Source organism: Oncorhynchus mykiss, chromosome 20, assembly GCF_057628025.1.
Source record: "Oncorhynchus mykiss isolate SJ-2025 chromosome 20, ASM5762802v1, whole genome shotgun sequence".
Lineage (NCBI taxonomy): Eukaryota > Metazoa > Chordata > Actinopteri > Salmoniformes > Salmonidae > Oncorhynchus > Oncorhynchus mykiss.
In genome coordinates, this window is record NC_143041.1 from 42,515,669 (window position 1) to 42,542,446 (window position 26,778).

The following is a 26,778-nucleotide window of genomic DNA, read 5'->3' on the forward strand; positions in this document are numbered from 1 at the left end:
TGACAGATGGAGGGGAATAGTGACTCATACTGACAGATGGAGGGGAATAGTGACTCATACTGACAGATGGAGGGGAATAGTGACCCATACTGACAGATGGAAGGGGAATAGTGACCCATACTGACAGATGGAGGGGAATAGTGACCCATCCCGACAGATGAAGGGTGACCCATACTGACAGATGAAGGGTGACCCATACTGACAGATGAAGGGTGACCCATATTGACAGATGGAGGGGAATAGTGACCCATACTGACAGATGGAGGGGAATAGTGACCCATCCCGACAGGTGGAGGGGAATAGTGACCCATACTGACAGATGAAGGGTGACCCATACTGACAGATGGAGGGGAATAGTGCCCCATACTGACAGATGGAGGGGAATAGTGCCCCATACTGACAGATGGAGGGGAATAGTGACCCATACTGACAGATGGAGGGGAACAGTGACCCATACTGACCGATGGAGGGGAACAGTGACTCTGGCACCCGTACAGGTGGAAATCATAAGGCCCACATACAGTGGTGGTCCGTCTCCTTTGAGAAAACACTAGAATTACAAAATTCTCCTTCAATCATTATTTGTGATATTTTATGAAGACGAGTTAACTCATGTCTCAAAGACATGTTCTTGGTACAGTCACATTCAAACACTGATCATTTGATGGAAAAAAAAACCATCGTGTCCTTTCCTTAATTGCTTTTCACTCCCTCCGTCTCTGAGAGGGGTTTTCTGTAAATTGTGTCTTCTGTTTTGATATCTATGTTAAACAGTTGATCAATAAAATGATTGTCTTGTCTTCCACGTAACAAGCGGTAATGTTGTGTGGTTCTCCATAACATGCTGATAATGAGTGTCTATGGTGGCAAACGAGCAACACGTTTGTCCTTAAGTTTCTCTCTTCGTTCCCAAAAATACGTTGAATGTATGTCTTTACCATCATTCAAGTTATTTTGAAAAACAGATATTCTTCTGTGTATGTGTATATTATCATCCTTTAGTATTTTATATATTCTCATCGGTGTTGATTCTCCGCTTTCACATCCATTGTACAGACTCCGTTCAAAAAGTGTTCATAAACAATCAGGCACTGTCTTTTCAGAAAGCTGATGTCCAAAAAAAGCACCAAACAAAAGTCATGTTTAGAGGCTCAGACATGTTTATACGGTGCAGTTCCTGCAGTTTCTGGGTGGCTGTGTGGTTCTATAATACTCTGTCTCCATCCTCACTGCTCCCTGCACAGACAGACAGACAGACAGACAGAACGCGTCATTATCCACTATGCAAAATCCATACAATTACTTATCCTCAAGAAGTGTTTGTGTCTGTCACCAGGACCCACCTGGACCAGAGTCCACATCAGAGTCAGAGACGTGTGTGATGGAGAAGCGAGACACGTGGCTTGGGGAGACTGTGAAGCGGGAGTACCGCACTGCTGGTTTGGGCTCCGGGGCCTTAGAGGTGAAGGACAGCCTGGGTACGGAGGGGGATGAGCCTGAGGAGGAGGCAGCCATCTTGGATGAGGAAGTTGGAATGGGCAAAAGGGGGAAGTCATCCTCCCACTCATACCCTGCACCTGGAGAGAGAGAGAGAGAGGTAGGTAGGTAGGTAGGTAGGTAGGTAGGTAGGTAGGTAGGTAGGTAGGTAGGTAGGTAGGTAGGTAGGTAGGTAGGTAGGTGAAGGAAGAGAGAGAGAGGAAGGGAGAAAGGGATAGAGATGGAGGTAGGTAGGTTGGTAGGGACAAAGGAAGAGCGAGAGAGGGAGGAACAGAGAGAGGAAGGGAGAAGGGAAGACCGAGAGAGAGAGAGAGGAAGGGAGAAGGGAAGAGAGAGAGAGAGGAAGGGAGAAGGGAAGAGAGAGAGAGAGAGAGAGGGGAAGGGAGAAGGGAGGAGAAAGAGAGAGGGAGACGGGAAGAGAGAGTGGAAGAGCAAGAGAGAGAGGAAGGAAGAAAGGAAGAGAAAGAGGGAGAGGGAGAAGGGAAGAGAGAGAGACAGCGAGCGAGAGAGAGGAAGGGAGAAAGGAAAAGAGAGCAGTTTTGACATATCTGCCAAATTATATTTTACACATCTAAACTCATAGATTTGAGATTGATTGTGAAATTAAATTCCGATTGACTTAAATCAATGTTTCAATGTAAGTAGTGGACTCTGGACGAGTGCACTTACTCTCTTCTGAGATATTTCCATCTGAGGAGTCATCAGAGGTTGGTTGTTTGACCAGTGAACCCTGTCCGCTGGTCTCAGCCCCTGGAGAGAACCCATGCTCAGCCAGCTCTTTAGTGGGACTCTGCTGGAAATGGACAGTACAGGGTACAGCTATGGCTATTGTGCATTTCAAATTAATATACAGTATACAGTATATACAAAACTATGTGGTCACCCCATCAAATTACTGGATTCGGCAATTTCAACAACACTCGTTGTGGACAGGTGTACAAAATCAAGCACACAGCCATGCAATCTCCATAGACACATATTGGCAGTAGAAGGGGCCTTACTGAAGAGCTCAGTCACTTTCAACGTGACACCGTCATCGGATGCCACCTTTCTAACAAGTCAGTTCATCAGGTTTCTGCCATGCTCGAGCTGCCCCGGTCAACTGTAAGTGCTGTTATTGTGAAGTGGAAACTTCTAGGAGCAACAACGGCTCAGCCGCGAAGTGGTAGGTCACACAAGTTCACAGAACAGGACCGCCGAGTGTTGAAGCGTGTAGCGCGTAAGAAAAACCTTCGCCAAATACATTTAAACTCAGTTTTTCACAATACCTGACATTTATTGCTAGTTAAAATGCATTGTCTTAGGTCAGTTAGGATCACCACTTTATTTTAAGAATGTGACATGTCAGAATAATAGTAGAGAGAATGATATATTTCAGCTGTTATTTCATTCACCACATTCCCAGTGGGTCAGAAGTTTACATCCACTCAATTAGTATTTGGTAGCATTGCATTTCAATTATTTAACTTGGGTCAAATGTTTCAGGTAGCCTTCTACAAGCTTCCCACAATAAATTGGGTGAATTCTGTCCCATTCCTCCTGACAGAGCTGGTGTAACTGAGTCAGGTTTGTAGGTCTCCTTGCTCGCACATGCTTCTTCAGTTCTGCCCACAAATTTTCAACGGGATTGATGTCAGGGCTTTGTGATGGCCACTCAAATACCTAGACTTTGTTTTCCTTAAGCCATTTTGCCATAACTTTTGCGACCAAGCTTTAACTTCCTGACTGATGTCTTCAGATGTTGCTTCAATATATCCACATAATTTTCCTACCTCATGATGCCATCTATTTTGTGAAGTGCAGCAGTCCCTCCTACAGCAAAGCACCCCCACAACATGATGCTGCCACCCCCGTGCTTCACGGTTGGGATGGTGTTCTCCGGCTTGCAAGCCTCCCTTTTTTTCCTCCAAACATAACAATGGTTATTATGGACATTTTTCCCAAAAAGTACGATCGTTGTCCTCATATGCAGTTGCAAACTGTTGGCTAGCTTTTTTATGGCGGTTTTGGAGCAGTGGCTTCTTCCTTGCTGAGGGGCCTTTCAGGTTATGTTGATATAGGACTAATTTTACTGTGGCTATAGATACTTTTGTACCTGTTTCCTCCAGCATCTGCACAAGGTCCTTTGCTCTTGTTCTGGGATTGATTTTCACTTTTCGCACCAAAGTACGTTCATCTCTAGGAGACAGAACACGTCTCCTTCCTGAGCGGTATGACGGCTGCGTGGTCGCATGGTGAAATACATCCACAGGAACACCTCCAATTGACTCAAACTATGTCAATTAGCCCATGAGAAGCTTCTAAAGGCACAGTCAACCTAGTGTATGTTAACTTCTGGAATTGTGATACAGTGAGATATAAGTGAAATAATCTGTCTGTAAACTATTGTTGGAAAATGACTTGTGTCATGCACAAAGTAGATGTCCTAACCGACTTGCCAAAACTATAGTTTGTTAACAAGAAATTTGTGGAGTAGTTTAAAAACGGGTTTTAATGACTCCAACCTAAGTGTATGTAAACTTCCGACTTCAACTGTATATATACAGTTCAGTAGTATGTCTAGTTTAATTCAAGTTACCTAGGAACAATATCATGTCTGTGAATTAGATTTAATGAGAAAAGCAGAAAAACGAACTTAGGGAATGTAGCAACTACCCTTTAACTTGTTTCACTTCATCTGTGAGTGACACCTACTACCACTAACAAAACCACCACCACCACTACCACTACCACCACCAAAACCATTACCACCACAACCACCACCACCACCACTACCACTACCACCACCAAAACCATTACCACCACAACCACCACCACCACCACCACTACCACTACCACCACCAAAACCACCACCACTACCACTACCACTACCACTACCACTAACAAAACCACCACCACCACCACCACTACCACTACCACCACCAAAACCATTACCACCACAACCACCACCACCACCACCACTACCACTACCACCACCAAAACCATTACCACCACAACCACCACCACTACCACTACCACTAACAAAACCACCACCACCACCACTACCACTACCAAAACCATTACCACCACAACCACCACCACCACCACTACCACTACCACTAACAAAACCACCACCACCAAAACCATTACCACCACCACTACCACTACCACTAACAAAACCACCACCACCACCACTACCACTACCACTAACAAAACCACCACTACCACTAACAAAACCACCACTACCACTACCACTACCAAAACCACCACCACCACTACCACTACCAAAACCACCACCACCACCACCACTAACAAAACCACCACCACCACCACCAAAACCATTACCACCACCACTACCACTAACAAAACCACCACCACCACCACTACCACTAACAAAACCACCACCACCACCACCACTACCACCACTACCACTAACAAAACCCACCACCACCACCACCACTACCACCACTACCACTACCACTAACAAAAACCACCACCACCACCACTAACAAAACCACCACCACCACTACCACTACCACCACTACCACTACCACTAACAAAAACCACCACCACCACCACTAACAAAACCACCACCACCAAAACCATTAACAAAACCACCACCACCACCACCAAAACCATTACCACCACCACTACCACTACCACTAACAAAACCACCACCACCAAAACCATTACCACCACCACTACCACTACCACTAACAAAACCACCACCACCACCACCACTACCACTACCAAAACCATTACCACCACAACTACCACTACCACTACCAAAACCACCACCAACAAAACCATTACCACCACCACTACCACCACAACCACCACCACCACCACCACCACTACCACTACCAAAACCATCACGAAAACCATCACCACCACTACCACTACCAAAACCACCACCACCACCAAAACCATTACCACCACCACTACCACCACCACCACCACCACCACTACCACTACCACTACCACTACCAAAACCATTACCACCACCAAAACCACCACCACCACTACCACCACCAAAACCATTACCACCACCACCAAAACTATCACCACCACCACCACCACCAAAACCACCACCAAAATCATCACCACCACTACCACTACCAAAACCACCACCACCAAAACCATCACCACCACTACCAAAACCATTACCACAACTACCACTACCACCAAAACCATTACCACCACCATCACCACTACCAATACTACCATCACCGCTACCACTACCACCACCACTACCGCTACCACTACCACCAAAACCATTACCACCACTACAACTACAGTACTAAAACCACAACTACAACCACCAATACCACTACTAAAACCATCACTACATCTACCACCACCAATTTTACCACCACCAACACTACCACTAACACCACTACCACCACCACCGCTACTTCCACTATAGCCACCACCAAAACTACTAACACCACTATCACCACCACTACGCTGCTACCACCACTATCCCCACTATCACCATGACCACCACCACCACTACTACTACCACCATTGCCACCAATATCACTACGACCACTACCACCACCACCACTAATATCACCACCACTACCACCACTACCACCATCACCACTACCACCACTACTACAACCACTACCACCACCACTACCATGACCACTACCACCACCACTAGTACTACAACAACCACCACTACAACCACAACCCCCACCATCACCACTACCACTATTACCACTACCAATGCCAATATTACCACTACCAAACACTACCATGACCACTACCACCACCACCAGTACTACCATTACCACTACCACCACTACTAAACCACTACCACCACCACTACTATCACAAACACTACCATGACCACTACCACCACCACTAGTACTACAACAACCACCACTACAACCACAACCCCCACCATCACCACTACCACTATTACCACTACCAATGCCAATATTACCACTACCAATACTACCATTACCACTACCAATACCACTATTACCACTACCAATACTACTATTACCACTACCAATACTACCATTGCCACTACCAATACCCCTATTACCACTACCAATACTACCATTACCACTACCACTATTACCACTACCAATACTACTATTACCACTACCAATACTACTATTACCACTACTACTATTACCACTACCAATACTACTATTACCACTACCAATACCACTATTACCACTACCAATACCACTATTACCACTACCAATACTACTATTACCACTACCAATACTACTATTACCACTATTACCACTACCAATACCACCATCACCACTACCAATACTAATATTACCACTACAAATACCACTATTACCACTACCAATACTACTATTACCACTACCAATACTACTATTACCACTACCAATACCACTATTACCACTACCAATACCCCCATCACCACTACCAATACTACTATTACCACTACCAATACCACCATCACCACTACCAATACTACTATTACCACCACCACCACCAATATCACTACCCACACTACCACCACCACTACTACTATCACAAACACTACCATGACCACCACCACTATCACAAACACTACCATGACCACTATCACAAACACTACCATGACCACCACAACTACCACCCCTCCCACCAGCACCACCACCACCACCACCACTACCACCAGTACTATCACAAACACTACCAAGACCACCACCACTATCACAAACACTACCATGACCACCACCACCACTACCACAACTACCACCCCTCCCACCAGCACCACTACCACCACAACCACCACCACAACAATTACCACTCCTACCACTACCATCACCACTACCACTACCACCACTACCACTACTACCACTACCCCTACTCACCTGGTCAAACAGGTAAATGGTGACGTCATCAAAAAAGGACACCACTTTCTTCTTGCGTTCCACCAGGTCATCGGCGAGCAACTCGGTGGTGAGCGGGGTGGGCATCTTCAGTAGACTACGTAGGTTATGAGCATCGCTACAGTCGCTCAACACAACGGGTACAGCATGGTTCTCCTCCCCGCTCTCTTCCCCTCCACTCTGCTCGTCCTGAACACTGTAACTGCTCAGCTCCTCGTCTGACTCACTGTCATCGGAGTCACCATCTACGTCCTCCTTGTCCGCCTCCACCCCATCCATGGGCAACTCCCAGCCCAGAGGGGGAGTCATCGTGGGGAGAGGAGGAGAAGGGGTGGAGGGAGGGAGAGGAGAGGAGAGAGGAGGGGTGGAGGGAGGGAGAGGAGAGGAGAGAGGAGGGGTGGAGGGAGGGAGAGGAGAGGAGAGAGGAGGGGTGGAGGGAGGGGGAGGAGAGGAGAGAGGAGGGGTGGAGGGAGGGGGAGGAGAGAAGGAGAAGCGTCGACGCCGTGCGGGAGGACTGTTCTCTTCGTCATTATCGTCCTTCTCGAGGGTCTCTGGCATTTTGGTAAATGCTTCTTCTAGGACGTTTACTGTCTCTAAGGCTTCAGATGAGTCCTCCATGTCCCTTTGTTCTCCTTCATCCTCTTCCTCCTTCTCCTTGGTACCAGAGTTTGTTTCAGTACTGCTGCTCCTCTGGAGTTCACCCAGGGCTTCCTCCATAGCCCCCACCACCTCTGCAGCCCAGTCTCCCAGAGAAGAGGGTTTCTCCTGGGCAGGCCATCCTTCCGACCCTGCCTCTACTTCTCCAGAGAGAATGGAGGCCAGCTCTAGCTCTAGCCCCAGCTCTAGCCCTTCATCCTGGGTGCACTCTTCTGTCAGGCATGCTTCCATCTCTGGGTCTTCACTCTCCTCCAGAAGAAGAGCTGAGGTCTCCACTTCCTCCTCTATCTGAAGAGGGCTGAGTTCCCTCTTCTCTGTCAGCCTCTCTTCCACTTCTCCCTCCTCCACTCCTCCACTTTCATCACCCCCTACTTTGTCACCCCCCTCATCCCTATAAAGACGTTCGTTCTCATTGTCAGAGAAGTAGGCAGAGTCCCTGTAAGGGTTCTTCTCACTGAGTGGGGTCAGACCCTTCTCTTTGTCTGTGGTCTGTGAGGCTGCTAGAGGCACATCTTCATCCAGGGTTGGTTCATCCTCATCATCCAGTGGGGCCACTTCGGCCTCCTCCCCCCCCTCCTCCCCCTCCTCATCCAGGCTGGTGTCCAGGACAGACTCCCCCAGTGGCTGGGTGAATGTCTCTGGGCCCCGAGGCTCATTGTGGGGCTCCTTGGGGACGAACTCTGGGCTCTCATTGTTCTCTGTGTCGTACCCACTGTCCATTGCCTTGGGGGAGGAGCTAGATGGGTGGGAGGAGCTGGAGGAGGGGCTGAAAGCTTCGCAGGTGGAGCCGACTGCTGAAGGCATCAGGTCCATGGAGGCCATGGAATTGGGGGTTCCCATCTGCTTCTGCAGGGACTTGAGGGGACGGGTCAGGGGAGGGGAAGCGTTGGGGTCCCCAACCGACGTTTCGTCGGCGAAGATCTCTGAGGTCGAGTCTGTGATGTCATCATCTTCATCGTCGTCGGTGCAGCAGTCAGAGATGTCCACTAGACTAATGCTGGAGCAGTGGTCTCTGTCTAAGCAGCTGTCTAACGTATGGCTCAGCTCTGACTCTTGCTCGACCATGGGGACTAGGTCAGGAACATTCACTGAGGAGAGGGTCAGAATCTTAGTCAGAGTCACACCCTCTGGTTTAGGGTCTGTGAGAACACCTTTGTCTTCCGTACTAACCTCTTCCTTATGGTCTATGGAAAGGGTATCGTCCATAGTGATGTCAACATATTGCTCAGAGTGGTTTAGAGGGGTTGTGCTGGTCTTAGTGTTGTGCGTTAGGATTGGTTTAGGACCTCCCGGTGCTGGCGACAGATTCACACTCTCTTCCTTGTTGTTGGGTATGTCTACAATCTTATCGCTGTAGTCGTCCCGGGTGTAGTTCCGCACCACTAAGCCTGTGAGGGGGTCGACGAAATGAGAGTGGCAGCACTCGATTGGTGGCGGCTCTACGTCCCTCCCCCCTTCCCCCTCGTGGCACAAATAGATGTAAGCATTACAGGTGTCCCCTGAAGTGACCAGGGCATGATGGTTCCCCAGGACTAAACAGCCACTATCATTAGCCGAAGGCGCTGTAGCCTCCAGATAGTCTATGGGTTTAACTGCAGCAGAGACAGAGGAGTGGAAGGTCAGGCAGTGCTCTTCAGGCCACGAGTCCTCTATGTCGGTAGTGGGCATAGTGTAGTGGAAGTCTTCATAGGGATCCTGTAGTTGTCTACAGCCAGCCTGTCCATTACGGCCAAGGCTTAGACCCAGGCCTAGACTGTTGTTGTTAGCGGAGGGGTTGGAGAGGTTACTACTGCTGCTCCTCAGCCTCTCTGAGAATATATCCTCTTCTTCATCCGAGTCGTTGTCCCGGAGACAGATGAAGAGGGCCTCTTCCGACGCCATAGTGATGCTGACTGAGTGGGCGTGGTCTGGCATGGTCGGCATGGGTTTCCTCAGAGAACCCATCATGTCATAGTAGCCGCCAGTGACGCTACTCCCCCCAATGACGGAGCCTGGGCCCTGGGTTGTCTCCAAGTAGGGGTCGCCTACCCCAAAAGGAGGACCGCCATCCTGGAGATGGGTGCTGATGGAGGGAGATATCCCCAGAGGGTTGTCCAGTTCTCCCAGGGCCTGTCGCAGGTTACGGGACCCCCAGCTCTCCAGATGGGGCTTGGGGGCAGAGTGTTCCCGCCCCATCAGGTAATGCTGGTCCATCCCCAGACCCATGTGGTGGCCTATGCCCATGGTAGGTGAGTGTTCGTAGTAGTACCCCCCGTCCTGGTCCTTGTAGGAGACGTAGTGACCAGCCTCCCATGGTCTCATGGGGCTGGAGTCAGAGACATGGGGCTCCATTGTCAGGGAGATGTCCGAGTTATACGCTCCAACACCCCCATCTTTACAGACGTCTGCTGACCAGTAGGAGTCTACAGGCTTGGAGTGGGCCTGGGGGGGACCCATCCCCATCATACACTCCCCTGAGTCTGCACTGCCACTGCTGGTCAGGAAGCTCCCATGGCTGCCCTGGTAGTCTGGGCTGTAGGAGTACATGGTGTAGTCCACGCCAGGCTCCTCCATGCGGATGTAGTACTCAGAGCTCACTGAAGGACTACGGGCTCTGAGCACCGGCACCACCCCGACCCCGACCCCAGAAACATGCAGCGTCTTGTGCTCATAGTAGGAAGGGGACACTCCCAGAGTGAGACCCTCCATCTCCACCCCACCACTGCCCCCCACCATTCCACCTGGGTAGTATAGGTCCTGACAGTGGTGGTTGACGACCCCCAGGGTACCGCTGGAGGATGAGGCAGCGTGGTGGTAAGGCTGCTCCGCCCCGATCCCCGCCTGGGTCTGCTCCCACTTGTACTGGAAGTTCAGACCGTGGCTGGTCTCTGTCACGGTCAGTATATCATCTCCTGATTCGCTGTGGTAACCGTCACATCCAGAGAACTGCTCCAACAGAGGGAAGGAGGAGGGAAGGTCTGCAGGCAGGCAGGCAGGCAGACAGACAGACAGACAGACAGACAGACAGACAGATACACAGACAGACAGACAGATACACAGACAGATACACAGAACAGACAGACAGACAGACAGAACAGACAGACAGAACAGACAGACAGACAGACAGAACAGACAGACAGACAGACAGAACGAACAGACAGACAGACACACAGACAGATACACAGACAGACAGACAGATACCCAGACAGACAGACAGATACCCAGACAGATACACAGACAGACAGAACAGACAGAACAGACAGACAGAACAGACAGACACACAGACAGACAGACAGATACCCAGACAGATACACAGACAGACAGAACAGACAGAACAGACAGACAGACAGACAGAACAGACAGAACAGACAGAACAGACAGAACAGACAGACAGACAGACAGACAGAACGAACAGACAGAACGAACAGACAGAACGAACAGACAGAACGAACAGACAGAACGAACAGACAGAACGAACAGACAGACACACAGACAGACAGACAGATACCCAGACAGATACACAGACAGACAGAACAGACAGAACAGACAGACAGACAGACAGACAGACAGAACAGACAGAACAGACAGAACACAGACAGACAGACAGACAGACAGACAGACAGACAGACAGACAGAACAGACACTTTGTTAATTCCCAAGGGGACATTTTACATCAAACAACAGCAGAGCTTAATGGAAAATGTTAGCGCTGCTCTTTCTCTGTCATATCCATTAATATGCTATTAACATACTGTATAATGTGTCATAAAAATCTAGAATATCCTCAGTACAAATATCAGCATTTCTACATCTCACCAGTAGAAACGGGCCATCTACTTTTCCTGGTTGTAAGCAAACCACACTATCCAAGAATTCATAGCACCTTAGTAGGGCTCCCGTCAGGCTGTAGTCTTTACAAAGCCAGGGATAGTACTAAACCTAGACATCCTGTTATGTCCTTGTATAGAGGAACATTGTTGAGACAAGTTCAATGGCTCTCTTGAACAAGGACAACCATATCTACTCATCCTAGCGTGATCGTACAATTGGCAAAACACAACGGCCACAATAGTTGCTACAAAACATGACTCCATACATTTTTTATATCAGGCAGCAGGCTCAATCAACTGATGACGTCATCGGTTGAACACTCAAAAATAAAACAAATACTGCTATAGTGCATAATTACATCTGAAACACCCACTCATCAATCAAAATGATGTAGGGAGACTGGAAAAACACCCTTAACAGTGACCAGCGGTGAAGTTTCCCTTTAATAAACTAAAGTGATACTGAAAAGAGCCGTTTCTGTTTTCTTCTGAGACGCACAACGTGTGCGAGACATTAAAAAAAAACCCACGGAATACAAAGTAATCATGAGCCATAAAAAGTGGCCTGAACATGACGTACCAGTGGCCAGGGCTCCGGCCCCGTGATGAAGACTGCTGCTTCGTTGGTCGGCGTTGGGGTTGGGACGCAGGGAGTTCCAGCGTCTCTCAAAGTCCTCCTCGGCCTCACTGGCCCCCTTGGCACACAGGTAGCTGAGTAACAGGTGGACCTCCTCTGTATTGGGCCTCTGGTCTGGTTGGAGCCAGCAGAACTGCATCACCTCATACCTGGTGGCAAGAGGGAACACACACCACAATAACCATTACAACAATCATGGGATACATGTAGGAAGATATAATGAACCACAAATTCATCTATTAGCTGTGGCCAAAAGTTGTGCATTTGGGAATATGGTTCCATTTAGCAACAGGGTTCCATTTAGCAACAGGGTTCCATTTAGCAACAGGGTTCCATTCTACACCTGCATTGCTTACTGTTTGGGGTTTTAGGCTGGGTTTCTGTACAGCACTTTGAGATATCAGCTGATGTACGAAGGGCCATATAAATGCATTTGATTTGATTTGGGATGCAAATGAAATGTGAAGAAAATGAAAATCACCACACAGCATCTGCATTTTTATTGGAATCCATTGATGAGATGAGGAATCAAGCATATTCTTACCCTATGAGAGATGGGGTTTATATTACCTCCCCCATCTCCAGAGATAACGAGATCGCATCCATTTTCTTTTACGCATCATCACATCAGTCATATTTATGTATGCGCACCCTATTCTCTATTTAGTGTGCTACTTTTGAACAGAGCCATGTGCTCTGGATAGGGAACACAGCGCCGTTTGGGACACAGCATATGATGTCTGTCTCACCGAGCCACTAGAATGAGAAGATATTGACGGGACATAGAGCGAGAGCCCCAGATGACTTATTAAGGTTTAGAACGAGAAAAGGTAAGATTGTTTGTGCTGTGTGTGTGTGTGTGTGCCCCTGTGTTGCTCCCTTGTGTGCGTACGTGCGTGACTTACCAGCGCTCTGCCAAGGGTATTTTGAGCAGGGGCTTGGGCAGTCTGAGCTGCTGTTCCCTCACGGCGTAGGTTAACACCTGTCTGTCTGAGTACTGTCTGTACGGCTGGTTCCCCAACTCAAATAACTCCCAGATAGTCACTCCCAGAGACCTGAGAGAGAACAGAAAGACCACAGAAACCCACTCCACATCACACTATAGAATCACGGAGAAGAACAACACGTGAAGCATAACCACCAATATTTATTGGGAAAAACATTTGGCAAATATATCTACGGGGTTCACAGAAGGACAGAAAGGACAGAGTGGATTTACAGAGTGGTTTAAATAGACACGTAAAATCAGATTTATGATTTGTCAATAACTCATCCTTATTTTGACCAATAAAAAAAATCCTTTGTCAATGATTTTGTTTTAATTAAGAATAACAATAGGTTTTGCTGTGAACCCCTAATTACGTTCACATATTTTATGGTGTCGGTTTCCAGATAGGGCCATTTTTCCGGACGGATACAGATTCAGCCAAGTCCTAGACTAAAACGCATTGAGGTTGTTCATAGTCCAGGATTTGGCTGAATGTGAGTCAGGGAAACTGGCCCATAGGGTGGAACGTGTAACACTAGATCATTGGGTTCTGAATGCTATCTCTACCATGATCTCCGGAATCAAACACACTATCGAAGCGTTGTAAGGTCCGTGCTCTACCAACTGAGCTCTCTCCACCAGAAGGTTGCCATGGACTACCCATACTGACTGATTGGTTAATTAAATGATTCATTACCAGACGTTGCTCTGTTTGCTCTGGTCTACCACCAGAAGGTTGCCATGGACTTCATCTATGAGTTCTGGAGCGATCCAACGCAGGGGCACGTACATCTGGTCTGACGTCACAAAGTAGTCGTCTTTGTACTTGTTGTGTGACAGGCCGTAGTCTCCGATCTTCACTGTGACGTCAGCGGTCAGCAGGCAGTTTCTCAGGGCCAGGTCACTGCGGGGGGACGACGACAGAGAACACATCTGTACATTAGAAGATAACTGATTGATGGCTATGCATAACAGTCAAGTTGTCACGGTGTCACCACCCACGGGTAGCCTGACATGTTCAACACTGTACTAAAAGTCTTGTAGAAATTCAGTCAATAAATGTCGTACATGGCTACTTATCAATTCAAACCGTTCCTAATAATGATACATGTCATTGAGCAGACACAACTTACCCGTGCATACATTTTACGTATCGGCAGCCCTATGCTGGTATAGCAACCACCATCACAATTCTGACATAGCAACCACCATCACAATTCTGACATAGCAACCACCATCACAATCCTGGCATAGCAACCACCATGCCCTACCGATTGAACCATACAAGACCTCATTCCTCATTAAGTGGATGTTGTAGACAGTGAAAGGAAGAGCAGGGGTCACTCTGGAGAGAAGGGGTCCCCCCCTGCAACAAAATCACTGATGCTGGAGTCTATGAAAAGGCACTCAGGCAGCACCAGGATATTGTTACAGGAAGAAACCAACAGGAACCAGGAAGAAGAGCCAACCAATCACAGCTGTGGGATTCTGGTAAACTAGCCTCAACCCAGCCATTCTAGGTTTCTCCAGAAGGAGAATACGGTGACTACTGGGTAACAGTCGTCAGGGTGATATCAGTATCATACAACGGCTTTGAGTGGTTTGTAGTATAACAAGTACAACTTGTGTCTGTATCTATGTAACTGTATATACATACACAGTACCTTCAGAATGTATTTACACCCATTGACTTTTTCCACATTTTGTTACATTACAAAATGTAATAAATAGTTTTTCCCCCTCATCAATCTACACACAATACCCCATAATTACAAAACAAAAAACTGAAATATCACATTTACGTTACGTACTCAGACCCTTTATTCAGTACATTGTTGAAGCACCTTTGGCAGCGATTACAGCGTTGAGAGTTTTTTTGGGGGGTATGACGCTACAAGCTTCGCACACCTGTATTTGGGGAGTTTCTCCCATTCTTCTCAGCAGATACTCTCAAGCTCTGTCAGGTTGGATGGGGAGCGTCGCTGCACAGCTATTTTCAGATCTCTCCAGAGATGTTCGATCGGGTTCGAGTCCGGGCTCTGGCTGGGCCACTCAAGGACATTCAGAGACTTGTCCCGAAGCCACTCCTGCATTGTCTTGGCTGTGTGCTTAGGGTCATTGTCCTGTTGGAAGGTGAACCTTTGCCCCAGTTTAAGGTCCTGAGCGCTCTGGAGCAGGTTTTCATCAAGGATCTCGCTGTTCTTTGCAGCAATCATCTTTGCCTCGATCCTGACTAGTCCCCCAGTTCCTGCCTCTGAAAAACATCTCCACAGCATGATGCTGCCAACACCATGCTTCACCATAGGGATGGTGCCAGGTTTCCTCCAGACATGATGCTTGGTATTCAAGTAGTTCAGTCTTTGTTTCATCAGACCAGAGAATCTTGTTTCTCATGGTCTGAGAGTCTTTTAGGTGCCTTTTTGGCAAACTCCAATGGGGGCTACTCCAATGGGGGCCACTCTAACATGAAGGCAAGATTGGTGGAGTGCTACAGATATGGTTGTTTTTCTGGAAGATTCTCCCATTTCTGCAACTTTTAATGTTGCAGAAATGTGTTGGTACCCTTCCCCAGATCTGTGCCTTGACCTCATGGCTTGGTTTTTGCACTGAGATGCACTGTCAACTGTGGTACCTTATATAGACAGGTGTGAGCCTTTCCAAATCATGTCCAATCAATTGAATTTACCACAGATGGACTCCAATGAAGTTGTAGAAACATCTCAAGGCTGATCAATGGAAACAGGATGCACCTGAGCTCAATTTCGAGTCTCATAGCGAATGGTCAGAATACTTATGAAATTAAGTATTTCTCTTTTATTTTTAATACATTTGCTAAAATTTCTAAAAAACTTTTTTCACTTTGTCATTATGGGGTATTGTGTGTAGATTGCTGAGGATTTAATTTTTTTTTTAAATCTATTTTAGAATAAGGCTGTAACATTAAAAACATGGAAAAGTCAAGGAGTCTGAATACTTTCAAAAGTCACTGTATATGTACCAAGGGGTCAGAACTAAAATAAGTCTCTGACTTCCTGGTCACGTTTTCTGTATGTACTGTGTGTGTATGTATATTGTTGTTTTACTGATGAATGAAAATCAATCAATCAGTCAATCAATCGACAGTTCGTGGCAGAGACAGATAAACGGAGCGACACACACCTGTGTATGAAGTTGTGTTTGTGCAGGTGCAGGAGTCCTGAGGCGATCTCACAGGCCATCCTCTGCAGGATCAGGGGTTCAGGGGTCATTGTGTCTGAAGCCCGACAGCTCCGCAGGTACCCTTTCACATCACCCTGGTGACATGAGGAGGAGGTGTGGTCAATCCCATAATAATTCCAGCCAATTCAGAAAGTAAACAAAATTCTAATTCCACAAGTTGAGAAATGGAATGTCAGTGTACTTCCTGAATATACTAGAATTTAAAGGGGATTGACCCCCACCCTGGTGGATATATAGCAGAGATACAATAGATATTGACACAGTTATAGTATAACACGGATGATGCTTACACAAATAGTTACACTACAATTAGGTCTCGAGTTACTATAGGCTGAAGGACTTTTTGGAAGTGAAAACAGTGTAGGTAGGTAGTCAATGAGTGCAGTTACAGTTGAAATCAGAGGTTTACATACACCTTAGCCAAATACATTTAAACTCAGTTTTTCACAATTCCTGACATTTATTCCTAGTAAAAATGCCCTGTTTTAGGTCAGTTAGGATCACTACTTTATTTTAAGAATTTGAAATGTCAGAATAATAGTAGAGACAATGATTTATTTCAGCTTTTATTTCTTTCATCACATTCCCAGTGGGTCAGAAGTTTACATACACTCAATTAGTATTTGGTAGCATTGCCTTTAAATTGTTTAACTTGGGTCGTAGCCTTCCACAAGCTTTTTGGACCATTCCTGTTACTGAGTCAGGTTTGTAGGCCTCCTTGCTCACATACCTTCTTCAGTTCTGCCCACAAATGTTCTATAGGATTGAGGTCAGGGCTTTGTGATGGCCACTCCAATACCATGATTTTGTTGTCCTTAAGCCATTTTGCCACAACTTTGGATGTATGCTTGGTCATTGTCCATTTGGAAGACCTATTAGTGACCAAGCTTTAACTTCCTGACTGATGTCTTGAGATGTTGCTTTTTCATTTCTCATGACGCCATCTATTTTGTGAAGTGCACCAGTCGCTCCTGCAGCAAAGCACCGCCACAACATGATGCTGCCACCCCTGTGATTCACGGTTGGGATGGAGTTCTTCAACTTGCAAGCCTCCCCCTTTTTCCTCCAAACATAACGATGGTTATTATGGCCAAACAGTTCTATTTTTGTTTCAACAGACCAGAGGACATTCCTCCTTTGTCCCCATGCGCAGTTGCAAACCGTAGTCTGGTTTTTAATGGCGGTTTTAGAGCAGTGGCTTCTTCCTTGCTGAGAGGCCTTTCAGGTTATGTCGATATAGGATTCGTTTTACTGTGGCTATAGATACTTTTGTACCTGTGTACTATTGTTTGTACGGATGAACCTGGTACCTTCAGGTGTTTGGAAATTGCTCCCAAGGATGAACCAGACTTGTGGAGGTCTACAATTTTTTTTCTGAGGTCTTGGAAGATTTCTTTTAATTTTCCCATGATGTCAAGCAAAGAGGCACTGAGTTTGAAGGTAGGCCTTGAAATACATCCACAAGTACACCTACGATTGACTCAAATTATGTCAAGTAGCCTATCAGAAGCTTCTAAAACCAAGACATAATTTTCTGGAATCCAAGCTGTTTAAAGGCACAGTCAACTTAGTGTATGTAAACTTCTGACCCACTGAAATTGTGATACAGTGAATTAATTATAAGTGAAATAATCTGTCTGTATACAATTGTTGGAAAAATGACTTATGCCATGCACAAAGTAGATGTCCTAACAGACTTGCCAAAACTATAGTTTGTTAACAAGAAATGTGTGGAGTGGTTGAAAAACGAGTTTTAATGACTCCAACCTAAGTGGAAAAAAAATAGAGGTCTTCCCTCAGAATGGACAGGACACCACATGATCATTTGATTGCCCACTAAGCAAGTAATACAATATCTGGCCACTGGGGGGCAGTTGAATGCATCCAAATATAATCTATCGTCACACTCAAGTGTTTTAGAGCAGCGTTTCCCAAACTCGGTCCTGGCTGTACGTTTGCTTTTTCACCCTATCACTACACAGCTGATTCAAATGACCAACTCATCATCACGCCTTGATTAATGAATCAGCTGTGTAGTGCTAGGGCAAAAACCAAAACATGCACCCAGGGGGAGGGGGGGGGGGGTTCAGGACCAAGTTTAGGAAACCCTGTCTTAAACTGACTACAATGTCTGGAGAAAGAGAGACACAGTGGTGAAGTGAGGGTCCAGTCTAGTCCAGTACATGATGGTTGTTATACATACTGTACACTGGTCACTCACTGGTCATAGAGAGTTACTGTAGCAATAGAACTCCAGCCAGTCCAGCAGGCTACTGACTGCAATGGCCACAGACAGATAGTTCTATATACAGTGATGCAATGACAGTCCAATCCAGTCCAGTACTCACCAGAGGGCAGAATTCCATGACCAGCAGGTAGGGGGTGACTTCAGTGCACTGCGCCAGGCAATGTAGGAGCGCTGGGTGCTGGAGGGCACTGGAGGCGGACGGGCACAATGGCAGAGAGTTAGTGGAGGCACAAAACACTGGCAGAATGGCAGAGTTAGAGGAGGCACAAAACACTGGTAGAATGGCAGAGAGTTGGGTACAGGCCACGCAGCAGGCTGTTAGCCAGCCTGTCAGCTTAGTGGAGTCTGCCACTAGCACAGTCAGCTCAGCTATCCCCATTGAGACTGTGTCTGTGCCTCGATCTAGGTTGGGCAAAACAAAACATGGCGGTGTTCGCCTTAGCCATCTCACCGGAATAAAGACCTCCTCCATTCCTGCCATTATTGAAAGAGATCGTAATATCTCACATCTCAAAATAGGGCTACTTAATGTTAGATTCCTCACTTTCAAGGCAGTTATAGTCAATGAACTAACTAATCACTGATCATAATATTGATATGATTGGCCTGACTGAAACATGACTTAAGCCTGATGAACAGATAGAGACAGAGAAAGTCTATTCACCGGTATGGCTGGGACTCCTCCAGGAAGTGCATCTGGTCCTGAACGCTGGCACTGGCCTTGAGCTCCTTAACCACCACCTGGGTGGAGCTGAGGCCCGCATTCACCTCCCCCAGGAGAACCTGGTATGGGAGCCACACAGACACACACAGGGCACACACATGGGAGACGCACACACACACAGACACACACACACACACACAGGGTACACACATGAGAGACACACACACACAGACACACACACAGGGTACACACAGACAGACATGAGGAGAGATTGGAATGGAAGATATACACACAAAGTCAAACAGAGAGACACAAATAGAGACAGACAGACAGACAGACAGACAGAGAAACAGACAGAGAAACAGACAGAGAGACACACGGAGACAGAAAGACAGACAGAGAGACACATAAAGACAGAAACACAGAGAGACACACAGAAACAAAACAATAATTCCCAAACAGTACACACACATGGTGGTGATGATTGTTGAGGACAAACATGGTTGAGGAGGACCCACACATTCAGGTGAAAGGTGGACAGTCACACAAATGCAAGGAAATAGAGAGACACACAGAGACAGAGAGGAATACACAGGAAAAAGAGAGACACACAGAGACAGAGAGGAATACACAGAAAATAGAGAGACACACAGAGACAGAGGCATACACAGGAAATAGAGAGATGCACAGACAGAGAGGCATACACAGGAAATAGAGAGATACACCAGGAGACAGAGAGGCATACACAGGAAATAGAGAGATACACCAGGAGACAGAGAGGCATACACAGGAAATAGAGAGATGCACAGAGACAGAGAGGCATACACAGGAAATAGAGAGATACACCAGGAGACAGAGAGGCATACACAGGAAATAGAGAGATGCACAGAGACAGAGAGGCATACACATGAAATAGAGAGATGTACAGAGACAGAGAGGCATACACAGGAAATAGAGAGATGTACAGAGACAGAGAGGCATACACAGGAAATAGAGAGATGCACAGAGACAGAGAGGCATACACATGAAATAGAGAGATGTACAGAGACAGAGAGGCATACACAGGAAATAGAGAGATGCACAGAGACAGAGAGGCATACACAGGAAATAGAGAGATGTACAGAGACAGAGAGGCATACACAGGAAATAGAGAGATACACCAGGAGACATACACAGGAAATAGAGAGATGCACAGACAGAGAGGCATACACAGGAAATAGAGAGATACACCAGGAGACAGAGAGGCATACACAGGAAATAGAGAGATACACCAGGAGACAGAGAGGCATACACAGGAAATAGAGAGATGCACAGAGACAGAGAGGCATACACAGGAAATAGAGAGATACACCAGGAGACAGAGAGGCATACACAGGAAATAGAGAGATGCACAGAGACAGAGAGGCATACACATGAAATAGAGAGATGTACAGAGACAGAGAGGCATACACAGGAAATAGAGAGATGTACAGAGACAGAGAGGCATACACAGGAAATAGAGAGATGCACAGAGACAGAGAGGCATACACATGAAATAGAGAGATGTACAGAGACAGAGAGGCATACACAGGAAATAGAGAGATGCACAGAGACAGAGAGGCATACACAGGAAATAGAGAGATGTACAGAGACAGAGAGGCATACACAGGAAATAGAGAGATACACCAGGAGACATACACAGGAAATAGAGAGATGCACAGAGAAGCACACACAGTACATGCAGATTCATAAAGAGACCAACAAGAGACAGACCAGGAGATACAGAGACACACAGAGAGGTATGCATGCAGTCACAGAGACACACAGAGAGGTATGCATGCAGTCACAGAGACACACAGAGAGGTATGCATGCAGTCACAGAGACACACAGAGAGGTATGCATGCAGTCACAGAGACACACAGAGAGGTATGCATATGCAGTCACAGAGACACACAGAGAGGTATGCATGCAGTCCCAGAGACACACAGAGAGGTATGCATGCAGTCACAGAGACACACAGAGAGGTATGCATGCAGTCACAGAGACACACAGAGAGGTATGCATGCAGTCACAGAGACACACAGAGAGGTATGCATGCAGTCACAGAGACACACAGAGAAGTATGCATGCAGTCACAGAGACACACAGAGAGGTATGCATGCAGTCCCAGAGACACACAGAGAGGTATGCATGCAGTCACAGAGACACACAGAGAAGTATGCATGCAGTCACAGAGACACACAGAGAGGTATGCATGCAGTCACAGAGACACACAGAGAAGTATGCATGCAGTCACAGAGACACACAGAGAGGTATGCATGCAGTCACAGAGACACACACACGAATGGACATACCCAGTCAAGGTACACAAGTGTGGGGAAAGTATGTGTGTATGAGTGTGAGAAGGAACAGAACACAGAAACAGAAAGAGGGAGGGAACGAGAGAATGACAAGAATCAGTTATCTAGTGTTACAGTAGCTAATTCCCATCACTCAGAGTAAGATGGTTATCTAGTGTTACAGTAGCTAATTCCCATCACTCAGAGTAAGATGGTTATCTAGTGTTACAGTAGCTAATTCCCATCACTCAGAGTAAGATGGTTATCTAGTGTTACAGTAGCTAATTCCCATCACTCAGAGTAAGATGGTTATCTAGTGGTACAGTAGCTAATTCCCATCACTCAGAGTAAGATGGTTATCTAGTGGTACAGTAGCTAATTCCCATCACTCAGAGTAAGATAGCTACTGTAACACTAGATAACCATCTTACTCTGAGTGATGGGAATTGGTTATCTAGTGTTACAGTAGCTAATTCTCATCACTCAGAGTAAGATAGCTACTGTAACACTAGATAACCAATTCCCATCACTTAGAGTAAGATGGTTATCTAGTGTTACAGTAGCTAATTCCCATCACTCAGAGTAAGATGGTTATCTAGTGTTACAGTAGCTAATTCCCATCACGCAGAGTAAGATGGTTATCTAGAGTTACAGTAGCTAATTCCCATCACTCAGTGTATAATGGTTATCTAGTGTTACAGTAGCTAATTCCCATAATTCCGAGTAAGATGGTTATCTAGTGTTACAGTAGCTAATTCCCATCACTCAGAGTAAGATGGTTATCTAGTGGTACAGTAGCTAATTCCCATCACTCAGAGTAAGATGGTTATCTAGTTTTACAGTAGCTAATTCCCATCACTCAGTGTAAGATGGTTATCTAGTGTTACAGTAGCTAATTCACATCACTCAGAGTAAGATGGTTATCTGACAATAAAAACAGAGTGAAATGCTAACTAAAAACTGCTGCATTGCGAGGGCAGGCTACATGGTTCTCTCCCAGTCTTTCCACGGCGTTCTATACCTCTCTGTACAGCGTCAGTCAGGCAGGCAGTCAGTCAGGCAGGCAGTCAGTCAGTCAGGCAGTCAGGCAGGCAGACATCAAAGGCTTGTGGATCAGCCCATCATTAACGATACAGACACACATTCCAGGTAATGTAGCGTGTCGGCCATTTAAACAGGCTGACTCAAACACACCTAGGATCACAGCTCAGCGCATAACAACCGTGAGCCTGCCGAAGTTGACAGAACATTTAATCTAGCTACCTCTCATAAACCCATATCGTAGCTTCCAGCACAGTGAAAATAACCCAAATGAATTGACAAGAAAAAGAGAGTGAGTGGTCTTACCTTTCCGAACCAGCCATCGCCGATCTCTTTCAGGTACAGAAGACTCTGGCGGCCGACTTCTGTGGATTTCAGGAGTTGGACTTGGGAGACAGATAAAAAAAAAAAAAAACAGAGATTTTAGAGAATGACCTTACGACACAACTATTATTCAGCATTGGTTTTATTTCTGACAATGACTCTCTAATTCCAAGCCTCAGAAAAATGTAATCTGGCCAAATACACACCATCGTCCTGCGATTATGAGTCATCCATCTTGCAATAGGTCAACTATCCTCTAAGACACAATCTTCGCCAGGTTGACTTGTTTTGATATTCCACAAAAATGTGAGCAAAACACATGGTCCAAAAAAATAGTTTTTTGGGGGGAGGGGTTAAAAATATATATACAGTAAAATGACCAGGAATTCAGCTAAAAATGAGTTGAAATACTCCCACAAATAAAAAAAGAAATATGTGATTGTGTCTCAATGTAATCAAGGTTTGAAGTTATTTTTCTATTAAAATACAATCTGTTTTGGGGGTTTGGTACAAGTTGTGGTCAATTTGCAGTGTACAAATTATTATAAACATGTTACCGACACACCGACCATGCACTCCAACAAAAAATTACCCCGCAGCTGAATGTAGTTGCCTACCCCTGCTCTCCCTCTTTCAGTCAGTAGCAGAGCATCCTGTCCCCTTGCTGCATCCTGACCTATATGTCAGTAGCACAGTGATGACCTGTGTCCTGCATCTATCCTTTCCTCTCCACTGCACACACCAGCCTGCGCTCTCTCACCTCAGCCGGTGCTCTCTCACCTCAGCCGGTGCTCTCTTTCACTCTCAGCCTGAGCTCTCTCACTCTCAGCCTGCGCTCTCTCACTCTCAGCCAGCTCTCTCTCTCACTCTCAGCCGGTGCTCTCTTTCACTCTCAGCCTGAGCTCTCTCACTCTCAGCCTGCGCTCTCTCTCACTCTCAGCCGGCGCTCTCTCATTCTCAGCCTGCACTCTCTCTCACTCTCAGCCGGCGCTCTCTTTCACTCTCAGCCTCGGTCATCCTACTCTCAGCCTGTACTCTCTCCCTCTCAGCCTTGGTCATCCTACTCTCAGCCTGCGCTCTCACACTCAGCCTGCTCTCTCTCATTCTCAGCCAGCGCTCTCTCTCACTCTCAGCCTGCGCTCTCTCACTCTCAGTCTGCACTCTCTCATTCTCAGCCTGCGCTCTCTCACTCTCAGCCTGCGCTCTCTCATTCTCAGCCTGCGCTCTCTCACTCTCAGCCTGCGCTCTCTCATTCTCAGCCAGCGCTCTCTCTCACTCTCAGCCGGTGCTCTCTTTCACTCTCAGCCTGAGCTCTCTCACTCTCAGCCTGCGCTCTCTCTCAGTCTCAGCCTGCGCTCTCTCACTCTCAGCCTGCGCTCTCTCATTCTCAGCCTGCGCTCTCTCTCACTCTCAGCCTGAGCTCTCTTTCACTCTCAGCCTCTCTCACTCTCAGCCTGCTCTCTCTCTCACTCTCAGCCTCGGTCATCCTACTCTCAGCCTGCACTCTCTCTCTCTCAGCCTTGGTCATCCTACTCTCAGCCTGCACTCTCTCCCTCTCAGCCTTGGTCATCCTACTCTCAGCCTGCGCTCTCACACTCTCAGCCTGCGCTCTCTCACTCTCAGCCTGCGCTCTCTCAGTCTCAGCCTGCGCTCTCTCTCACTCTCAGCCTGCGCTCTCTCACTCTCAGCCTGCGCTTTCTCACTCTCAGCCTGCGCTCTCTCACTCTCAGCCTGCGCTCTCTCTCAGTCTCAGCCTGCGCTCTCTCTCAGTCTCAGCCTGCGCTCTCTCACTCTCAGCCTGCGCTCTCTCACTCCCAGCCTGCGCTCTCTCACTCCCAGCCTGCGCTCTCTCTCAGTCTCAGCCTGCGCTCTCTCACTCTCAGTCTGCGCTTTCTCACTCTCAGCCTGCGCTTTCTCACTCTCAGCCTGCGCTGTCTCACTCTCAGCCTCGGTCCCAAAAACATCCAAATGAGAATGGACTGACGGCAACATTAATCCTCTGTCCTTTCCCCTCTCTCATTCCCTCCATCTCGCCATCCCTCTCTCCCCCAACAACGACTGATGACTCTCACAGAGGAGGACAGACAGATCTTTTGTGGCAGTGTCACCCCCTTGCCCACCCCCCAGACTGGCCACACAGACCCCTCCCTGTGTGAGGGCCATATCTGACGCCCATTCCCTGTAATGTTCCAGAGGCCAGTCATTCCCTGGGATGTGGGCGCTCGCTCATCCAGAATCTGTTGTGAAGAGAATCCCAGCCATTGTCTGGGTACTAACTCTGGGACTGTATGGTACCAGCAAGAACCAACCACACAGACACTAGGCCTATTATCTAGCAGCTCTGTGACACAGTGGTGAACAGTGTTGGGGGTTAATGCATTTCAAAAATAACCTGTTACATCATCAGATTACGCATTACTTTTTAAAAATGTGGTAATATTATTCCAGTTATTTTGTCAAACAACAGCACATGCATTCTCTTTCCGGTGTGCTTCCATGATCTCCACTCGTTTCCTCATTTAGTTCTGGAGCATGAACACAAAGGTGAAGAAATGTCATGGCACGAGTCTGTCCATAGAAATGTACTGAGGGCACACACACACCTCTGAAGAAAGAAAGAAAGAAAGATAGAAAGAAAGAAAGATAGTATATCTGTCGATCATCCGACAGCAGCCACATGGTCTTGTGGTGAGATCATAGGGAGTGGTCAGAGCGGATGGAGGTTCTGACTTCAGCCCCCTAACTGCCTAAGCCCCCCGCCCTTAACCATCCCCGTGTGGCCTCCTAATCACTACAGAAACACCATACAGCTATACAGAAAACAACCGCATAGGCCTACAGTACCACAACTTGTTCCACTACTCTTCTGTGATGGTCCACAATCTTATTTCAACATTATGAGTTAAGCACCTTGGGGACAAGATTACTCTCATGTCTCCCCCTCCACTGAAGTGCTGGGTCTCAGAGTAGGAGTGTTAATCTAGGATCAGGTCCATATAATAATATTCATTATGATCTAAAAGACAGAACTGATCCTAGATCAGAACTCCTACTCTGAGAAGCTTTATGTATATGAGCCCAGGCTTTGAGGAACAGTATATTGGAATGGCTGGTCAAGCAGCAGACTGACCTACGAACTGACCCACACCCAACTGTGTCGTACGAGTCATTATTTCGGCTCGACAATCCGATGTCATGAATGTATCTGAATGCATCAGCCCCATATCTTACACGTCAACAGACAAGCAGGGCTATTGTTACGGATAGATAAGGAAAGACTGGGAGAGAAAGACTGGGAGAGAAAGAGAGGGATAGAGAACGTGGGTTTGGCTCTCGCATGCTTGGCATACCAAGGAGCACTTGTGTAGGCTAGCTGGGCCAGGGTGATTACACTACAGGCAGATGTTTGTTTGTGTGTGTGTGTTTATGGGTGTGTGTGTGTGCGCGTGTGTGTGTGTGTGCGTGTACGCGCGTGTGTGTGCGTGTGCGCGCGTGTGTGCGCGCGTGTGTGTGTGGGTGTGCGCGCGTG

The 26,778-nt window shown here is 47.0% G+C and overlaps 1 protein-coding gene across 7 annotated transcripts in view; it reads right to left on the bottom strand.

The window, feature by feature from the left end:
• Positions 1 to 1,142: 1,142 nt before the first annotated feature.
• Positions 1,143 to 26,778, bottom strand: part of LOC110499449 (serine/threonine-protein kinase LMTK1) — a 93,125-nt gene continuing 67,489 nt past the window's right edge. For 2 of the 7 annotated variants that reach the window (XM_036956306.2, XM_036956308.2), the window contains 11 exons: positions 23,232 to 23,311; positions 19,566 to 19,684; positions 19,002 to 19,089; positions 16,594 to 16,727; positions 14,132 to 14,338; positions 13,352 to 13,501; positions 12,390 to 12,595; positions 7,326 to 10,957; positions 2,167 to 2,290; positions 1,344 to 1,577; positions 1,143 to 1,236 (listed from right to left, as the gene is read on the bottom strand). In XM_036956306.2, coding sequence (XP_036812201.2) covers positions 1,205 to 1,236; positions 1,344 to 1,577; positions 2,167 to 2,290; positions 7,326 to 10,957; positions 12,390 to 12,595; positions 13,352 to 13,501; positions 14,132 to 14,338; positions 16,594 to 16,727; positions 19,002 to 19,089; positions 19,566 to 19,684; positions 23,232 to 23,311 — 5,006 coding nt within the window. In that variant the 3' untranslated portion in view covers positions 1,143 to 1,204. Of the gene's footprint in view, positions 1,237 to 1,343; positions 1,578 to 2,166; positions 2,291 to 7,325; positions 10,958 to 12,389; positions 12,596 to 13,351; positions 13,502 to 14,131; positions 14,339 to 16,593; positions 16,728 to 19,001; positions 19,090 to 19,565; positions 21,118 to 21,899; positions 22,589 to 23,231; positions 23,312 to 23,455; positions 25,375 to 26,778 lie in introns of those variants that run through there. The other 5 variants (XM_090213102.1, XM_036956309.2, XM_090213103.1 and 2 more) reach the window with 5 other exon arrangements.